Below are 19,550 nucleotides of genomic sequence, written 5' to 3'. Positions count from 1 at the left end.
GGAAGGCAAGGAGTTGACTCCATCCCCCCCTCTGTGACCATCCTATTTAACATCTCCTGTAACACACTTTCCAAAACTTTCTAAGAAAGAGCCTCTTAGAGCAACTTCTGAGAAACCCTGTGTTTACATGACATGAAAACACTCTCCAGAGACGCGGTGTGGAGAATATTGTCACAGCTCTTCTGGTAGCTGAAAGCGATCCCAGGTCGGGATTTCAAAAATGCCTCTGCCTCTTGTGACTGGGGTGTGCAATGTTTTAAAAGTAATAAAAAAAACAGGAAGAAAGTGATACATGTGGGACTTGCAAGACCTTTTTCAGCTCTTCAGGAGTGATGGGAAAGGCTCCCACCGGCTCCAGCTGGAGAGGGACCAGACTCACACATGGCTCTCCAGCCCAGCAAGGCTGCCATGTATAGATGGCATGCTCCCTCATCCACAGCCGCACTGGAGATGCTGCAGAGCTGGCAGCACAAGCCAGAAGCCATTCCTGAACCTGCCTCCTGCTGTCAAATACCCCACTTGTATAATTTCTGTCCACACTGCAGCAGGAAACTGGTGAGCTACAAAGACCTCAGGAAGTTGCTTTGATTTCCTAACACCTGGAGCAGCTGTTGGCTCTCACGTTCAACAACCTGCCTACAAAAGGGTTGAATGTGGAGCAGAGCTGGCACTAAGAGTACTAGCTCTGTTCCAGGCAGGTGGTGGGGGGTCCATTTCGTGTTGCTGTCCCACCGTTTTCCCTAGCACATGCAAAAATTTCTTCCTTTGTTTTGCTCAGGCCAACCAAGGCTAAAAAGCACTGATGTTCCCCAATAAACCACCAATTCCACACCACTCAGCACCTTACCCGAACTCTTCAGGACTTGGATGTATGCAAAAATGTGAGTCAGATGCCAAGGTGAGGGGCCGGCAGGGATGGCAGCACGGGAGCTAGGAGCACAGGACTGTAAAGATACTGCTTCGGCAACCAGGGCACTGAGGCTTCCTGATACACCCTCAAACACATGTTCAAACCCATTGTCTCTTCCTGCCTCCCCAGTTACCTGACCCGACTGGAGCTCATGGCCTTCCTGGTGACGATGCAGCAGTACCGGTGACAACACACCTCTCCTGAGTGTTCATACAGGCAGGCAGAGCACGCGAGAGCCGCCATGCCAGTTCAGACAGGCAGCCTGATCTAATTGTGTATTCCGCTTTCAACAGTGGCCAGTTTCTGCCAGTGGTTTAGGAAAATGTAGGCGATTTTATATTAGAATTTGTGCCCCGAAGGAAAATTGCCTTTTGAATTTTATTAGTGCGAATTTGGCTTGTGTCTTGAAGCACAAAGGCTTACAGTGCTACCAAACCCCTTGGACTAAAACCCTGACTCGAAACTAGTCAAAGGAGATCTTCCTTCTGTCTTCTTCACACCATTATTTTAATCTTTCAGGGTTTGTTGTTTGGGGTTTTGTGTGTGCTTATAACAACTCTAAAAACCCACAGTGCTTTAGAGTTGAACAGGAAATCAGGGCTATGCGTTTCAACTCCTGCAAGACATGCTGGACTGGAAAAGATGCTTACTTTTGTGGTGAGAGAAGAGTAAATATTCAGCCAAAAGGCAGCACAGCTCATAAACCCACAAATGCAGACAGACCTAGCAATTACGAACTTGCTACAAAAAAATCAGCAACAATTATTAAACCCCAGTCCAGGCATTTTCCTCTAGTATTAAATGATGGTAGCAAAAGGGCTTCCAGGCCCACAGTTCTGCTCCTTTGCCTGCCTTCATTTTCACAGATTCTGGATAACCTCACTTTTTTAACAAAGCATGTATTGTCCCAAAGGGATTTTCTTTCTTGTGCTGCTATTCCTGCTTCTAGCAGAGGTTTTACGTTTTGATAAGGCTCTAGGATGGACAGGTGATACCCACGGCTTGTCACAGGGAAACTGCAGTCACCTCTCCAAACACACACTTGCTACTATGACCTTCCCTGCATGGGGAATTTCTGAATACATATTGCCTCCCCTTATACGAAGGAAAAAAACACAGATATGCTGGAAAGATTAAAAATAGGCAGCTCCTGAAGAGGGGATGGAAGGAGCTTTGTTTCCTTCCCAACAGCACCAACAGCTAAAGCTGCCTACGAAGGCCAGATACTTCTTGCCTGCAAAGCAAGTAGAAGAGTGTTTTGACCGACTCTGGCTGATTTTCGGCCTGTGCCTGCCTTGCTGCGATCTGCATCCCCGGTTCCCATGGCCTCCAAGCAGTGACAGTGAAAATAACCAGAGCAGCCCACGGGCCGCGCAGATCAACTCCCAACTATTTAGATTACTAAACTGCACCTCCATAAATCTAGCCGATCCTCTGCCACAGGAAAGGGTCTGGAGTGTTAAATAAATAGGCAGTAAATTTCAGAAGATTTGGTAAAATTAGGATTGTCGTTACTTTTCCATTCCAAGAAGACTGATCTTGGTTATAATTATCCCAGCTACATCCAGTCTTTTCAATAGCTCATACACTGATAAATGAAGCGTTCGCTCTCACAAATGCCTCTCCTTCCCCTGATGTATGCAATGTGTTCCAGATGGATGGAGAAACCATTTTTTTCTTTTACACTTGCTAAGCTATTTCCAGGCACCCAGTGGGCCAGAGCACCAGCAGGTGTAAATCAGCAGAGCTCTGTCGATTTACTCCACTCCTTAGAGCAGGTGAGAATCCGACCCCCTATTTCTAAACTTAAAATAACGTATCGCACACAGGCGATCATCACTGAGCAACGTCCCATAAAGGAGTGCGGTGAGAAAAAACCCCACCAGACAAACACAAAAGACAGTAATTGCACAAATCACTTTGGGCAGGCAAGGCAGCATGCCTGCCAGCTCCTGGAAAAAGCCACTTTAATTAGGCTGATTTAAATGCAGACAGTTCGGGGTTTTTTTTTTTCCTTTCAACTGAGGTCTTTGTAACCGTTTTGTACGAACAGGAGTTGGCCTCAGAGTCCTCAGCCAAAACCTGTCCTTTTGCACCACTAATGGGAGCCAGGACAGAGGGAAGAGCAACCTCAGCAGAGCCTGTGTGAGCCAGCCCAAAGGAGACGGGCACCTCCGACGCCTGACGAAAGGAGACAGAGATGCTTTTGTGATAAAAAAGGTCAGTGCCGCCCTGCGGAGGAGCGTACTCTCCCTCTGCCTGGCCACGCCATTCCTCCGTCATGCCCAGGCTTTCCCCTGGCCACTGTGATGTTCCAAGTGCCTGCCTGGGGCCAGTTGGGAGCCCATCTGCAGCAGGCCTGAGCCCACACAGATGCCCCCACAGTGGCTGCAAGCGCCGTTTCCAACATATGTTTACATGTAATGCTCAAGTACTTTCAAACTAAGCATGTGAGTGACTGACCCCTGTGGCCAGTGTTAGTTTTAACCTCTGTGCCTCTTGTCCCTGTGTGCACAGTTAAGGCAGGATCTCAAAGCTCTGCTCCGGAAATAAACGCATTAATGTTTGTATTTCACTGACACAAAGACACGGTAGAAAAACCCACATGGAAACCAGGGACTGGCGAAGGGAAAAATTGCTCTGTAAATCCCCCCATGTACGCAGCCGTGTCTGCTCTGGGCGATGGGGAGACAAGGATTCGGCGTGGGGAAGGAGATGTGATCATTTCATTAAGGGCTGCTCCTCAGAGTGAATGCATGATATGGTTGAATTCATGCTGTAACGGTCTTTGAACACGTAGCATTTTTATCTGAATGTTATTTGACAACTTGTGTGATGGTGCAGCAGCGCTGGTCATCACCCTGTGTCTGCCAGTGCCTCTGGCTGCCGTCTCACAGCCCCCGAGCCCACTCCCTCTTCCCAAGTAAGTCCTCTGGACCCATCTCCAGCTCTTTGTGTGAAACTACAGGCTGGCTATCTAGGGACATGTTTTCAAAGAAACGCAGCTTTAAAAGCTTATGGGCATAAAAATACAGCTTTGTGCAAAACTACTGTATCATAAAGCTCAAGGACTGTTGAGAGCAGGGTGATCAGTCATGCCAAAAACTGCAGGAAGGGACTTTTCAAAGCAGAAGTCCATTTGCTTTGGTAAAAGCCAATTCCCCACCTCTCTGCATAGTTTAAAGATGACAAGGAAGTCAAGTGTTTGCTAGAACATCTCAACCAGCAAGGAAAAATAAAGAGTTCCATCTGCAAGAATAAAAGCCAGCTCTTCTAGTGCGTGCCTTGCTTTTGTTTATGTCAGCTCCGCTAATGCCCTGTGAAACAACAGGTCTGTAACAGAGCAGCTGACCTACAGCAGGACTGGCATTCACCACTAACACAGACGAGATTTATTCCAGCTGTTTAGGTTTAGGTTCCTGCCTTTCAAACCGCTATTCCACTTAGGCTGTACTTAATAAAAAGTATCATAGAATCATAGAATGGTTTGGGCTGGAGGGGACCTTAAAGACCATCTAGTCCCAACCCCCTGCCACGGGCAGGGACACATTCCACTAGCCCAGTTTGCCCAAAGCCCCGTCCAACGTGGCCTTGAACCCTTCCAGGGAGGGGGCAGCCACAGCTTCTCTGGGCAACCTGTGCCAGGGCCTCACCACCCTCACAGGGAAGAATTTCTTCCTTAGATCTCATCTAAATCTGCTCTCTTTCAGTTTAAAACTGTTACCCCTCACCCTATCCCTACACCCCTGATCAAGAGTCCCTCCCCACTTCCTGTAGCCCCTTTAAGTCCTGGGAGGCCGCTCTAAGGTCTCCCCGGAGCCTTCTCCAGCTGAACACCCCCAACTCTCTCAGCCTGTCCTCACAGGGGAGCTGCTCCAGCCCCACGAGCATCTTCAGGGCCTCCTCTGGCCCCACTCGAGCAGGTCTGTGTCCTTCTTATGTTGGTGCCCCCAGAGCTGGACACAGCACTGCAGGGGGGTCTCACGAGAGCAGAGCAGAGGGGGAAAATCCCCTCCCTTGCCCTGCTGCCCACACTGCTCTGGATGCAGCCCAGCACACGGTTGGCTTTCTGGGCTGCCAGCACACGTTGCTGGCTCACAGTCAGTTTTCCATCCACTGATACCCCCAAGTCCTTCTCCTTGGGGCTGCTCTCCATTCACTCCTCGCCCAGCCTGGATTTGTGCTTGGGATTGCCCCGACCCATGGGCAGGACCTTGCCCTTGGCCTTGTTGAACTCCATGAGGTTTGCACGTCCCACCTCTCCAGCCTGTCCAGGTCCCTCTGGATGGCACATCCCTTCCCTCCAGCGTGTCACCGCACCACACAGCTCGGTGTCGTTGGTGAACTCGCTGAGGGTGCCTCGATCCCACTGTCCATCTCGCTGACAAAGACGTTAAACAGCACTGGTCCCAACACCCACCCCTGAGGACGCCACTCGTCACTGCTCTCCACTTGGACATCGAACTGTTGACCCCAACTCTTTTGAGTGTGACCATCCAGCCAATTCCTTACCCACCGAGTGGTCTGTCCATCAAACCCATGCCTCTCCAATTTAGAGACAAGGACGTCGTGCGGGACAGTGACAAAAGCTTTGCACAAGTCCAGGTAGATGACATCAGTATCACTCTGGGATCAAAAACTAAGAAGTTTTACAGTCTAGTTACAAATAAAGATTTGTCTCTCAGAGAGGCTTCAAGCTTCTATATAAAAAAATGGGTAAAACATGGAAAAACTGTCCAAGCCCCTCTCTAGCCGATATACTTAACCCTAGTATGGGAAGTCAATTCCTGACCCTGCCTGGGCTACCATCTGCATTCCATGGGCTCAGTCAACGCCAGTGAAACACCTTTGCAACCACAGCCTGGTCATTTCCCAGCAGACAACCAGAAATATCATCATGCTTAGTCAGACAAATCCCACCCAAAGGCTGATGAAGTGAAAAGCAGCTCGTCTGTGCCTGTTGCTGTGGCAGATGTCTATAAACCAGCTTGTCTGTAGGAAGAGTTTCACTGCTGTGATGATCTAAGACCATGAAAACCCCAAGAAGGGCTGGCATGCCTGAACACTTTTCTCAGTCTCTAACCAAATCAATTTGTTTCATTGTGCTTGAGCAGGTCCAGAGGAGGCCACGAAGATGCTCAGGGGGCTGGAGCACCTTCCCTGTGAGGACAGGCTGAGAGAGTTGGGGGGATTCAGCTGGAGAAGAGAAGGCTCCGGGGAGACCTTAGAGCAGCCTCCCAGGACTTAAAGGGGCTACAAGAAAGGGGGGAGGGACTTTTGATCAAGAGTGTAGGGATAGGACGAGGGGTCACGGTTTTAAACTGAAAGAGGGCAGATTTAGATGAGATCTAAGGAAGAAATTCTTCCCTGTGAGGGTGGTGAGGCCCTGGCACAGGTTGCCCAGAGAAGCTGTGGCTGCCCCCTCCCTGGAAGGGTTCAAGGCCACGTTGGACGGGGCTTTGGGCAAACTGGGCTAGTGGAATGTGTCCCTGCTCGTGGCAGGGGGTTGGGACTAGATGGTCGTTAAGGTCCCTTCCAACCCAAACCATTCTGTGATTCTGTGATATGGTAAATCTCTTCCCCGCTTTTCATTATCATTGTTGGTTAAAAATGCCCAGCAGTATGCATGAAATCAGCTCTTGCCATAGTGTTTACATAGCAACAGCAGTTTTTTCAGCTTCATTTGGGACTCAGAGACCAAACACTGCCCACGGTTGTGCTTTAGGCATCTTTGCTATAACAGCATTATAAATATGTAATAAGAATTTAAAAGGCAGAAGAAAAATAGATCATGGAGACACCCCATCTAAATATCACACTTAGCTCTCACCATCTGAAAAGAGTTACGAATTCCAGCGTGCGCTCATCAACACCGAGGCAAAGATGTCCTCGTTAGAGGATGAGCACAGGGGTCACCTGGCAGCATTCGGAGGGAAAAAGATGTCAAGTTTCAGAGGAAAACTGCCTATCGCATTTTTTATACACTATTACTTTTAAGGAAGACAAAGAAGCTTGGCATAGAAATACGAGGAACTGGGTTCAAGCAATTTGGGTTCAGAACAACAATAGCAAGGTCATCCTTGAGCACAGATTTGGATCAAAACCCTGAAGGTTAGCCTGGGCAAAGCTGCTTTCAAATATCAGAGAGCTGAAACCAAGGGAGGTCACTCAGTACCTGGCCATCTCAGATGCTTCCATGGCCACCGTGAGCAGTATCCACACACTTGCAAGTCTAAATCGTGCAGACTCAGATATCACTGGGTGGGCTGGTGGTCAGAACCTTGACTGTAACTCAATACCTTTTAGCACACATAAAAGAAAACAAAACTCATATTTTATGGGACAGGCTCTGCCTGAATGGGACTTTTTTTGCTCCTATCATCTCCCTTTGAGCAATACACAGACAACACTCCCAAAACCCTTTTCTGACGTGCAGCTCTGATCCTCCTCCTTAATCTTCATATCTTTTCTTCCCCATTCCCTCCTTCCCCTGATTCACAGCCATGGCGAATATACTGCCTGATTATCAGCTGACACAGGCATTTAGCGCTCCTGCGCGCAAAGCAATGAATTTGGAAGCTTCTCCAACTTCCCCTCCAGATGATGTCACCCTGGACGGGTGCCAGGCTGGGTTACGAGTGAAAATCCTTCACTTCAGGGTCAGACATCCTCCTATTTTTAGGCCTGATTTCAGTGTCACGCAGCCAACAGCCAAGCTGAACAGTTCACGTTATTCAACTGCAAACGCCTGCTGGGGTTTGAACAAAGCTCAGCTTTGTGGCAGGTGAAGGGGCTCTGCAGCACAGGAGCCTCTTTTAAAGGCAAGTGGCAGCTGCTTTGCTCGGCACGGTGCTTCGGGATATATTCATGCCAAGATAAAAACCACTTCAAGCTCCCTCCCACCCTCCACAAACTGCAACTGTAAATCCAAAACCAGGGTCTGAATTTGATCTGGCACTGCAGAGCACTGCTGGCTGCCTCCTGCCCGACATAGCCTCTAGAAATCTGCACTGTGAGAAACCTGTCTCCTCCAGTACGAACTGGGAACTGGCAGGGTCCCAGGGGATGGGGAGGGGGAAGAAGGGCCCTGAGGCCATAGCGTGCAAAGCATGCAAAGAGTATTGTGAAGTCCACAGCCTGGGAGCTACCACACACCCGCCTGGCTCCGCTACCTCCATCACTCAGCCGCCCCTCCCCACTCCTTCCCAAATTCTCATTAGTGGTGAAATAACTCTTTGCATTAATTTCCCTACTTGCCACAGACTGATCAGCCAATGCATATGTTGTGCTTTGGTCATTTAAGCAAGTGATGTGTTGCTGTGGGTAGAGCTGATCCCCACTAAGCCCAGTCTGCGCAGGGGGCAGAAGAAGCTTCCCCAGAGCACGTCTAGATCGACCTGGCCTGCTTTAGGATGAGAGGACTTACAGCTACAGGTGCCCAGCTCTCTCTGCAAAGGCAACCCAGGGGGAATGGCTTGGGTGTTTGCTCTGCTGCTGTCAGAAACAGGGCAGGATGACTCACAGCTCTTTTTTCTGCAGGAATGCAGCCACTGTCTGCAGCAGCACAGCAATATGCACTGCATGGCCGAGCTTCCCACCTAGGGACAGACAGTGCAACCCTGCTTACGTGTAGACTGACAGCGGTTACAATGGGTTGGGAGTGAGTGGAAGCTGGAAGGAGGGCAAACCTGACACCCTCCCCTCCCTGCACACCTCAGAGGGCACTCAAGAGTGTGACTGGGAACAGAAAAGCAACTGGAGCTGTGAAATGAAAGCATCCACTGGCATAAGGAAAGTAATGTGCAAGACACACGGCCAAGATCAACGGCTGGAGCGAGTCCCTGAAGGCACCACAGAAATGGGCCTACAGACCAGGAGCAGCATTTAGCACAGTATTAGACCCAGCTGATCATGTGGGCCCATGTAGACTCAGTCAGAGCGGAGTTATGAAGAGAAGGAAAAAGCTTTTGAGACGAGCTGCAGGTCAATGTGAAGAGCATGCAGTGGCTGCAGCCGGCAGCCAGCAGGGACTCCCCAGCCCTGCTCCCCATGGCCCTGAGGCCCATCACTGGTTTTGGGGAGGCTGATGGCTCGAGTTTAAAGACTTGACACAGGACGCAGACCCCTTGCAACAGCACCGGCCCCGTGTGCTGAATAGGCTCATCTTTCAGCAATCTGGGAGCGTACAGGGTTAAAGTGTAACCGTATATACGCTGCTGACAATGACTGAAAACCACAGACAAGAATTGTAATTGTTGCAGGGCAAAGTGTGAACATGAGTCACGTCCTAGTGCCACCTGCACACTGCCTCCATCCCCAGGCAGGGAAGCGCAGGGGAGTGCTGCTCTTCACCTAAACCCCTTTTCTCACATTACGCTCTTACTCCTGCCGCAGTACATGAGCACTCACGTACGGAGCCATCAGAGTTCCCCAGCACTTGCAGAAGACCTAAAGCTGGCACTGCCGGGTGCTTTATTTTTAACTCCAGGCAAGTCACATCATGCCTCCTGAAAGGGATGAAAACCAGCCACCAGCCCAAGCCCAGCAGAAGCAGCTGGAGAGGCAGCAGGCCCCATGTCTTGTGGCCGCTCCCTTGGCCTGAGCAGGCTGGCAGTCCTGCTCCCACTCACCGTCTCCGTCACTCTACCAACGCTGGAAAAGCCACATGGAAAAGCCCCCAGCATGGCTCTGGGACCAGCCACGGTGGCTGGTGGTCCTGTGAGTGCACCCCACCTCTGAGCACCTGGCTCCCCCTGCAATTGCATGGCTGTGTGCCTGAGCAGACAGCGATAAAACACAGGGCCCTGCTCTGCATCTCAAGAGCAGAAAGCACCAGGGACTAGGCAGCCACTCTGGGCTTGTAGGTTAAACCCATTCTTAGGGGAAGAAAGAAATGTCACTATATAAGCCTGCAGGTGACCCTCCAGCATCCGTGGGCCACACAGCACAGCATTAAAGCGTGAATACCCAGTTGTTTTGTGCCCACAGTGCCAACACAAGATACTGCCCCAGCACTGCGGCTCCTGAGCGTGTTTACAGTGAGAGCAAGAGCCCAAGCCAGAAGATTAAATTTCAGATACTGAACCATTTGCTCTGAGGGAGCTGCATCAGCAGCTGACTTGACCTCCCTCTCTCTTGTTTGCTTCTCTCTCCCTTTGAAAACAGGGCTCTGCTTTGGTTTTATCAATCAGAGCAGTCTCCCCTTCTGCCATGCTCCACGTGCTGCTCACTGAGAGGACTCCATGCCCCAAGCGAGCTGGGATGACATTTAACTACAGGAAAAAAATACGCAGAGAAGAGGAACCTGTGTTTTAAAAAAAGGAAATCTCTAGTGAAACCACAATTGTGCAGCTGTCCCAGCTCTGCCATTTCTGCAGCACATTTCAACACGCTCATTAGCATTTTTACGGAAATAAAGTAGTTAGCGATTGGTATGGTATTCATCATCGCTGTCAAATGTTGAACAAGCTAATACAGCTCGGCATTCTGCAAGTGACAAGTGTTGAGAAACACTGCTGCGCTCGGCCGGCTCCCAGGACTGCTTCGCTGTGGAATTTTTCTACTGCAGCCTTACGCTGGTGATGAGAAAAGGCCCCTAAAGATAAAAATAAGCAAGGACCTGCTTCCTGTCCCATCCTGTAGACTGTGTGGCTCAGGCTCGTACCAGGGAGGGAGGCTGGAGGTCTAGCAAGAGCTAAAGGTGGGTCTGTCCTACCAAGAGCCTGGGGGAGGCCACAGGTGTCTGCAGTGAGAGCGGTTGCTGTGCAGGAGATGAAGACACTCTGTGGAAAGCTTGGAAAGTCCCTGAGCTGCCTCCTTTCAGGCAGTCCTGCCGCCACCACCTCAGCTCATGAATTATGTATCTGCGGGGAGGAGAGAAACACAAACACGTTGGACAAGCAGCTGCCAAGGGCTCTGGTGTTACTCACGCAGATGCATGAGTGTACACGGCCCTGTTGGGTGGAGGATGGCTGCCAGCCCAGGCTGAAAGAGCACGTACTACCAAGACATCGAGGCACCAGAGCAAAATAGAAGGAAAGCAAAATGGCCATTAGCTTTGGATGCTTTTCAGAGAAGGGTCTGGAAGTGGTTTAGTCCTGTACATCAAGCCCACCTGAGCCACGTGCCCTCCCAGGTCTCACTGCCTCTTGCTTCTAGTAGCAGATACTGGTACCACCTCCACCTCTTTCAGCCCTTTATTTATCAACTTTAGGAGAGGGGAAGTGGAAACCTTCGAGGCAGCTGTCTCTGCTACTGCATGTGTTGTGTGGATGCGAAGCAAGAGGGGAAGCAAAACTGCAGCACAGGCTGATGTGGTCGCTACCATCTTGATCTGCAAAATGCAAATTGCCTCCTTTCATAAGTGTTTGAGATGTGACAGTTGATCAGAGTAGGACTGCGAAGGAAAGGTCGGTTGTTAGACAGGTAGAGAGCAGAACTGGCAAGACTGTGGAGTAATATTGCTTTTCCTCACTGACCTGATACATTTCTCCCTTATTTATCCTTGCCCCTACTCTCATCACAGACTGATCTCTTTTCTGATATTCAGATTAATTGTTTCAGAACAGCACATGAGCATACATACAGCACCTAGCATGGCTATGTCCTGAGCACCCTCTGCTTCCTTGAGGTTTATTATGGTACCAACGAATAAATTAATCTGCTAATAAAAAACACCCCAGAACTCCCATTTCTGTTTTAGACTGAAGATATTTAAATTTATACATTAGCTACAACATAGCAGAACTCTCTATTCCCCCTTGCTCCTTTCAGGTGTGTTTTAGCTCAGGTATAACCTGCATTTAGAATAGAATAGAATAGAATAGAATAGAATAGAATAGAATAGAATAGAATAGAATAGAATAGAATAGAATAGAATAGAATAGAATAGAATAGAATAGTTCAGTTGAAGGGGACCTACAACGACCATTTAGTCCAACTGGTATTTCTAATATCAAACAGTAGCTCTACTGGAAAGTAAACACTTGGCTATGTTCAGTTAACAAAACAGAAATACTCAAGACACACAAAAGATGATTCTTCAGAGTTGGAGAGTAAAACCTTCTGCTTCCCAGGTTTACCACTTGTAGTTCAATGATAATGTATTTCCAATGCAATTCGTTATTTTGCATTGTGATTGGCTATACCCTATGCTGAAAAGTGGATGGTTGCAGTATAAGACCATACTATAGCAGCAGGAACTTAAACCTTCTCATAGGCTACTCATTCCTAAAGCACCAGTTACTAACACTGTAATTTCTGTGTCTGGACACACTTGAACGTACTGGGAAAATTTAAGGCTGTTGTCAGATGAGTATGCATATGTTAAGGCACTGCAGTATTTACTCTGAACTTCCACAAAGCTGATTCAAAGATTATGGTAATCAAGTCGTGGTCAAGAAACTGATAAACACACGTGAAGATCTTCACATGGACAGAGCAAACTGCGATTTGAATGTGCAGTAAATGGTGAATAAGACTATGCCTTAGGACTGACTGCAATCAGCTCTCATGCTAAAATGAAAACTGACTTGCTGACACCAGGTTTTAATAAACATTGCTTAAGACGTTAACTAACATGAATTGTAATACAACTTTTCACAGTGTAAATATGGGTTGGAAGTCTTTCCATTTAATATTTGAAACAGGCTTATCAGGACTGTGAGGCCATCAAAATGCCTCTGGTTCTGTTTCAGCACAAAGGGAGTGCCTCTGCCTGCTCGTTCTCATTACGCACTTCTGGTATGCTCCATCGAGACCCAGGAGATGTGAACACACTAATAAAATTGTTCATCTTGGCTGCGGTTAGTAACACAGTGAGAAAGAAAGCAAGAGTGGAGGGATGCTGCTTCTCTGCAGCGCAGTAAGATGTGACTATTTCTTTGCAAAAGGTGTCATGAGCTTTCATTGACTAATACAGTGACAGCTGTGAATTTTTCTATAGGTGGAAATCTTTTTTTTTTAAGAATAATTTTATAACTTCATTTAGGAGGTTATTATACGACCCACCCTGTTTTTCTCAATCCTTAATCAGTTGACAATGGCAGCCTAAAAGATTTTTCCTTTTTGTCTTGATCATATCTGGATTTTTCTTCTGGCAACCTAATTTCCTATAAATCTGTACAAATTCTGTATATTTTCTTCAATCAGATAAGAGAAACAGATCACAAGCTACTTTATTAAGAAAGTCAGGATAATTATTCTCAGAGGATAATTATAAAGTGGGGAAACTGAAGAATGGCAACATGAAGTAACTTGACCCAGTTCTCCCAGAGAACAGTGGCAGAGCTGGAGAGAGATGACAGCTCCCACAGGCCTCGATCCTTTCATCCTCCATCCCTGAGCTATCCTTTATGTCCATAATGAGGCAGCTCAGGGATGTTGCAGTATCAGCCACGGTTGTGAGATAAATCCCTAATCAAACGAAGAAAACCTCACGTGGGCACTGAGAGGGGATGAACCCATACTGCCAGACTGACAGCTTTTTGGAGCCCACAGGTGAGCAGGGGCAGTGGGTACCACTGCCACGAATATTCCTCGCTACCGCCACACACCACTGATAGAAAACTCATTCCTTACAAATCAAGACCTGTAAATAACAACAAGGAGACAGGGGTAAGTAATTCTTCCACCCTGCCAAGAACCACCTGCAATTTGATGCACTGACGCACCTGAAGGCTGTTTCCTATTTTATAGGGAGACAGTTGGAAAAGCCTCAAAGTAATTTTTCTCTGCTCTAACTTGCATGTTACAAAGAGGAACAAAGATATTACGCAGCACTGCAGAATCAATAGTTATTGTGGAAATTATTGGTTTGATGTCAAGGCCAATTAGCTGCAAGTGGAATTAGCACATACCCTGTGCGGGAAGACAAGTACATGTTCTTCCCTAGATGGGAAAGATGTTGGCTACGAAGGGCCTCCACAGAGGTGTACACAGAAACTTTGTAATTAGCATCAGATTTCCCAATGCTGAAAAAACTAACACCAGCTTCTTCTCATGGCACACAAGAGTCTGCATCAATGACCTGATCTGTTCTGCACATGGGGCAAACTGAGAGTGGACAAACCTGCAGACCAGATTGACCCTTGGCATCTGGATTTTACATCTAAGAAAGGCTATACTTGGCCAACCCAACTACTCATCCCATGGCCAACCCAACTACTCATCCCATGTCAGAGAACCATGTTGGCTGAGGTCAACTCAAAAGACTATCTTATCCCTACACCTTCTCGCTATTGCCCTGACTTGTGCCAACAGAAATTTTATTCCATGTTGCAGCTAGGATTTATTGCATTTCATGGACTAATCTATATTATGCCTGGTTTGGCTACTGAGAAAGACCTCAACACTTAAGTCCTGCTGGAGGATTAAGTGCTTTAGAGAACATAAGTATAGATGCAGGAATGAGGAACATGCAAAGTTTGTCATACTAAAGGAAACTGGCTGCACAAATTTTATTAAAAATCCAAAAGAAGGGAGACAAAGGAGCTAACTTGCAGGACCTCCATGCAAGGTGGTGTAAAACTGAATGTTTTTGCAGCAGCTTAATCCACACTTTGAATCTCACCCTGGGAGCAGCCAACACTGAAGAAGACCCTACAGAGGCCAGGAAGGTGAGAACCCAGGGAGGGAGGCAGCCAGCTCTCCACGCATGACCCCTTCTGCTTCTCCTCGGGACCTCGACTCGCCTGCCAAGCCAACCACCCCCACCCTGCCTTCACAAAACCAGTTCCTCAGTTCAGCGGGGAGCTGGCACCAGTCACCACCGTCACTGAGCAACACGGCACAAACACCACCACAGAGAAAAGGCTCCTGTGACGCTGCCGGCTGCAGTCAGCTTCCTGTACCCGGCTGGAGGCTGCCTGTCCCGCGGAAGACCTGTCCACCCCTACCTACTGCTGAAACCTCTGCAGCAGCAGCTCAAACAATTCTTTCCCTAAAAGGCTTTCAGGGCCAAAGGGGACTTTTTCTTCTAGTTTATTAAAGCAAGTAAGATGCACTGAGATGCTTTGCAGCCTGCGATCTGCATGCGATTGCTGAAGTCCCATTGAAATACAATAAACAGTATGGTAAGCCTTGGGTCATGTGACGTTTTTTGTGCCAAATGGTGGCACTTGGTGGGCAGCAGACCTCAAAAATGTTCATGTAAACTTCCTTGACCCCTGAAATAAGGAGACCTGCCCCAATGCACACTTGTACACTGGAGGTGACAACGTCTGCCAGTGGGGAACAGCATTTAGGTGAGGATGGAGGGATACAACAGGATCCCTTGGACCTACAGAACGACATACAAAAGGCCTTCACTGGGATATCTTGTGCAATTAATGTCACTTCCATGTACCCAGCAGCATGCTGTGAAATGCATCTGCAACAACTCCTCAGGATAGTTCATGTGTTATTATTTATTTTATTCTCAAATCAGCTCTGTATCCGTTTTGCTGAAGTGAGGCACCATTGTTGTGGTGGAAATGGAAAAAACTACTCACGGCTGTAGAAACACAGAGACAACTCAACTGGGGTGATCACCCAGGTCCCGAGCTGCAAGACTCTCACAACTGAAATCTGTGGAAATCCCATCGCACCAACAGTCAGCAGCTACAGTAAAACCCTGACGCCTTTGTGCTTTACACTTTTGCAAAAACAGCCTTAGATTGTATGCAGGGAGGTTCCGAAGCTGTGGCTAATACTGACGTGAACGTACTAACGGTGCCATCCAGAGGTACTTGGGTGTAGCACACAGTTCTGTGTCAGCAAGGACTACCATGCAAGTGAGAGAGGACCTATGCATAATCTTATATACCAGACTTCAAACTAAACCTGCCATAAAATAAATATTTAATTTATCTTGCCCATCAGCTTTGATTCACTTGTTTTTTTCTGACTCTCTCAGTACCCACTGTGTGTTTTGATTTTCCATGTATATTAAATCAGTCATTCTTAAAAATATATACATCTCTGATATCTCTTGGCAAACAAGAGCTATTTCATTTTACTCACAATTGCTAACAACAGGACTGGCACCACATGCTCAGTTTAGAGAGACGCTCATCTGTATTTCACTGCCATACAATAGTACATGATTTCAGATAACAGCAACCACACACTGAAACAGGAAACATAACAGTGGAAAACAATCTTTTTTCCCCATCTAGAACAGCTGATGACTCCCCTTCAGCTGTGAAATCATGACTCAAGCTTGATACAAGAAAATGTTTTCCCAGCATATGATTATACATATTTATATGTGTGTGTGTATATACAGTTTATGTCAGTTGCCTGAACAGTTTGAATGCAGCATCACCTGTGGCATATTTTATGATGGGCAAAGTATGTCACAGGAGATATTTGGTCAGTAGCAAAGGTTTAATTTACCTCAGTGTGCAGAGATACCTCCTTCACTGACACCCGTACCTGTGTGACATTAAGATCCACAAAGTGATCCCATAAATATCAGAGCAAAACCAACCATTGAATCCTTATCTTCTCCTTGAGGAAATTAATGGGATTACACAGAATACAGGCAAATAATCCCAACAGCAAAAAACATATACTTGTTTTTCTAATCTTTGGGATTTTCTGAGCTTTATTCAGATAGATAACTGATTTTGAGATACACTATCTTAAAGATGCAAAAATACACAAAATGCAACACACTTGTATCTGGGGATTTTTTTCTCAGAAATCATCACTTACTGGTCCATTAGAATTAAGGCACTGGGTATTATTTTGTCACCTTACACAAACTAAAAGGAAAATTGAGAAACAGACTGACTTGAAAACTAATAAAATAACTTTTTGTAAAGCCTATAGAAAGCACCATTCTCACTTGCTGCATCCTCCCAAAACAAGTATCCTTCTTGTACAGTCTCAGTATTTGAAAATCAAGGAAAACTGTAAAAATATGAATGATGTCAAATGACAGATGGTGTGGCTGAACGATGCCTACTACAGAGAGACATTATTACGGTTAAGATGAGATGGTTAGGAGGAGATTTTGAGTGTTATGGAATTCAAACATTAAATGTAGGGACTGATGTCTGCACCGCATTTGGAGTCACCTTGAACCTAACCTGGCCTGAGCATCAGATGATGGCTTCATTTTCCACCAGACAGCCCAGGACCATGCCCTGTTTCTAACTGCATTCAGGTCTCTTGAGCTCTTGGGTCAGTGAAAGCACAGGATCATGGAGACACCTGCATGGAGAAGGGCTTGAGGGGTCATTCAAAAGAGATGAGTGAGCCTGCAGAAGCCTGCACTCCAGAAAGATGAGAAGGGGAGAAACAACTCTCGCATTCCAGACATCTCAGTGCTGAATACATGTCTGGAGGAAATAGCAGACATATGGAGTCCTTCATAAAGCTGTGAGATATGACCCACAGAGATCGCTGAGTCGTCAGTCTAATTTTATAATCTTAACCCTGCTAGAAGTTTCAGACACGTCTTATATCAAGTGTACAACACTTTCACACAGCAGCAAGAAAAATAAGCAAAACCCAAGACACACACCAGTTCTACGCACTGTGATGAAAAAATTATAGCAGTAATTTAACAGAAAATATTTCTTTAAAAGATGGAAGACAATATGTCTTCCCCTTCCTGTCACTTTCATACACACAGCATTTTTCCAAATTGTGTTTTGCAAATGAAAATGTCATCATCCACCCAAGCCTAAGTGCTGTACAAGGAGGTGTTTGTTCAGACAACAAATGCAAGTGTACATTGATAGCAAACTTGTGCCACCAACGGGAAAAGATCTGGAAAAGGCATGGAAAAAATCTGGTCTTGCGCATTCACTTTGAATGTGCACCAGGTTCCAAACTGTAACTCCTTTTATTTCAGAAATTATTGTCTTGTAAGCAAATTCAAGCGCAGTGTCGTTTGGCAGAAAGGTAAATACAAAAATCATTACCTACAGCTATTTCCCCACTCTCTGTGATTGCCCCCACGGAGTTCGGGGTGTGGGGCGTGCACTGACCTGTACTTCCCTGTCCGCACTTGCAGAGCTCTCATCCCGCACTGCTGGGCACCTCCTACATCATTCACAATATCATCTCCAATCATGATGGCCTGTCAAAGCAATGAAATACAGAAAAACTGGTGTCAGGTGAATTTTATTTCTGCCATACCTCACACTCCTTTGACATAACAAACAGCTTGATTTGATGTTTAATACTGCCATCAGACAAATTAAACAAGATAATATTGTCATCGTATTGATTAAGTGTCATCCTACCTTGAATATAATTCATGCTATAGCTCCTCGAGCAATGTACTAGTGCAGTACACATCTGTACAATTTGTAATCAATCACAAAAATCAAAGTGATTTGGCACACTACAAAGAAAATGTTGAATTTTATGAAGTTAGTCCTATTCTGTTCCTAATGATGCATTTATGTTATGCTCCAAGCAGTTTACATTAAGCTTAACTTTTTAAACATTTCCTTAAAGTTGGTATTCTAGAAGACAGCCAAAAGCTTAAGCCTGTGATCACTGAGATGTGTAACTTCGTAGAGCTTGATCCCAACCCATGCTCAGGTTGATACAGAGATGTGGAAAACCACTGCAAAATCTGATTTCTTTATTTTTGCACAAAGTGATATGATATGTACAGGCCTAGCATGGTTTGTGTTACAGTCAGCTTAAGACTATGCAAATACTAATAAACTCAATTGAGTAGATTATCAAAAAAATGTAACTGAGAAAAGCCCTTCTGGCTGTGCTAAAATTTGTCTGAGTGTCTGATGAATACATGTAGCACGCATGCCCACTTCAGAGCTCCTATCTTTGTTAACGATCTTTGTTAAATTGAAACGTATCAACCAAGGGGACTTTCTCATTAACAACTGCATCTTCAAAATTTCAAGTGCTTATTATCATCCTGCATTAAAAATTATTACTTTATTCTTCAAATTTAAAAATGGTTGGGGGGGCTCATTTTACAGTTTCAACAAAAACCAGCATATACACAAAACAGTAATCTTCAATTAATAAGCAAAAAAAATCAGCTTTCAACCTTCCAAAGGCCTTCAGAATTACTCTGAAGAGAACAGCGGCAACACCTAAAACTGTGGAAACACACCAGCTTTGAAAATATGTAATCTAGTTTATCTACTGGATTTTAAAGTATGCTTTTGCACCTTCTGTATCAAAACTGAATTTTATCTAAAATACATTAATTAGTTGCATCTTTAGCCACATGATCTTCTATCTTGCTGACACAGCCTCCTGTTTCATAGACGTCACTGCCAGGCTTTCACAATTATGGCACTTTGCAGCACTAGAAATTTCTGCCTGAATTCCCGTTCCTTCCAAGTACTTTTGATTATTTTCACACCTGCACATCAGATACACAGAGTCGTTCTGCAAAGTGTTTCTTTTCTTACAAAAGAAATTGCCCTCATATTTTGGTGGTTTGAGCTTTTTCTAGGGTCTGTCATGACGGGTCCTCATCCCATGTATGGGGCTTGGGAGGTTAAAAGGCATGTTTGCAAGGGGACCAGGATTGCCTTAGATGGCAGGCAGGTTCCTGAGAGCAGCACCAAGGGGGGACTCCGCTGGGCACGCACAGAAAGCCAACCCAGCGTTTTTCCATCTGTGGAGAACTGATAAATAGGCCCTTGTCAAAGAGGTCATG

At 46.3% G+C, this 19,550-nt stretch overlaps 1 protein-coding gene across 5 annotated transcripts in view; it reads right to left on the bottom strand.

Annotated features, from left to right (window-relative positions):
- LHPP (phospholysine phosphohistidine inorganic pyrophosphate phosphatase) overlaps positions 1-19,550 on the bottom strand; it is a 96,089-nt gene that overhangs the window by 50,092 nt on the left and 26,447 nt on the right. For 4 of the 5 annotated variants that reach the window (XR_012629744.1, XR_012629743.1, XM_074875518.1 and 1 more), the window contains exon 6: positions 17,890-17,981. The exons of the other annotated variant lie outside the window; for it this stretch is intronic. Coding sequence is in view for 2 of the 4 variants with exons in the window: in XM_074875518.1 (XP_074731619.1) it covers positions 17,890-17,981 (92 nt within the window). In the remaining 2 variants the exon portion in view is untranslated. The remainder of the gene's footprint in view (positions 1-17,889; positions 17,982-19,550) is intronic. 5 annotated transcript variants of the gene reach the window in all.

This window comes from Strix uralensis, chromosome 7 (assembly GCF_047716275.1).
Source record: "Strix uralensis isolate ZFMK-TIS-50842 chromosome 7, bStrUra1, whole genome shotgun sequence".
Lineage (NCBI taxonomy): Eukaryota > Metazoa > Chordata > Aves > Strigiformes > Strigidae > Strix > Strix uralensis.
Note: the sequence above shows the minus strand (reverse complement) of the source record. Positions and strands in the feature narration are given on the sequence as shown.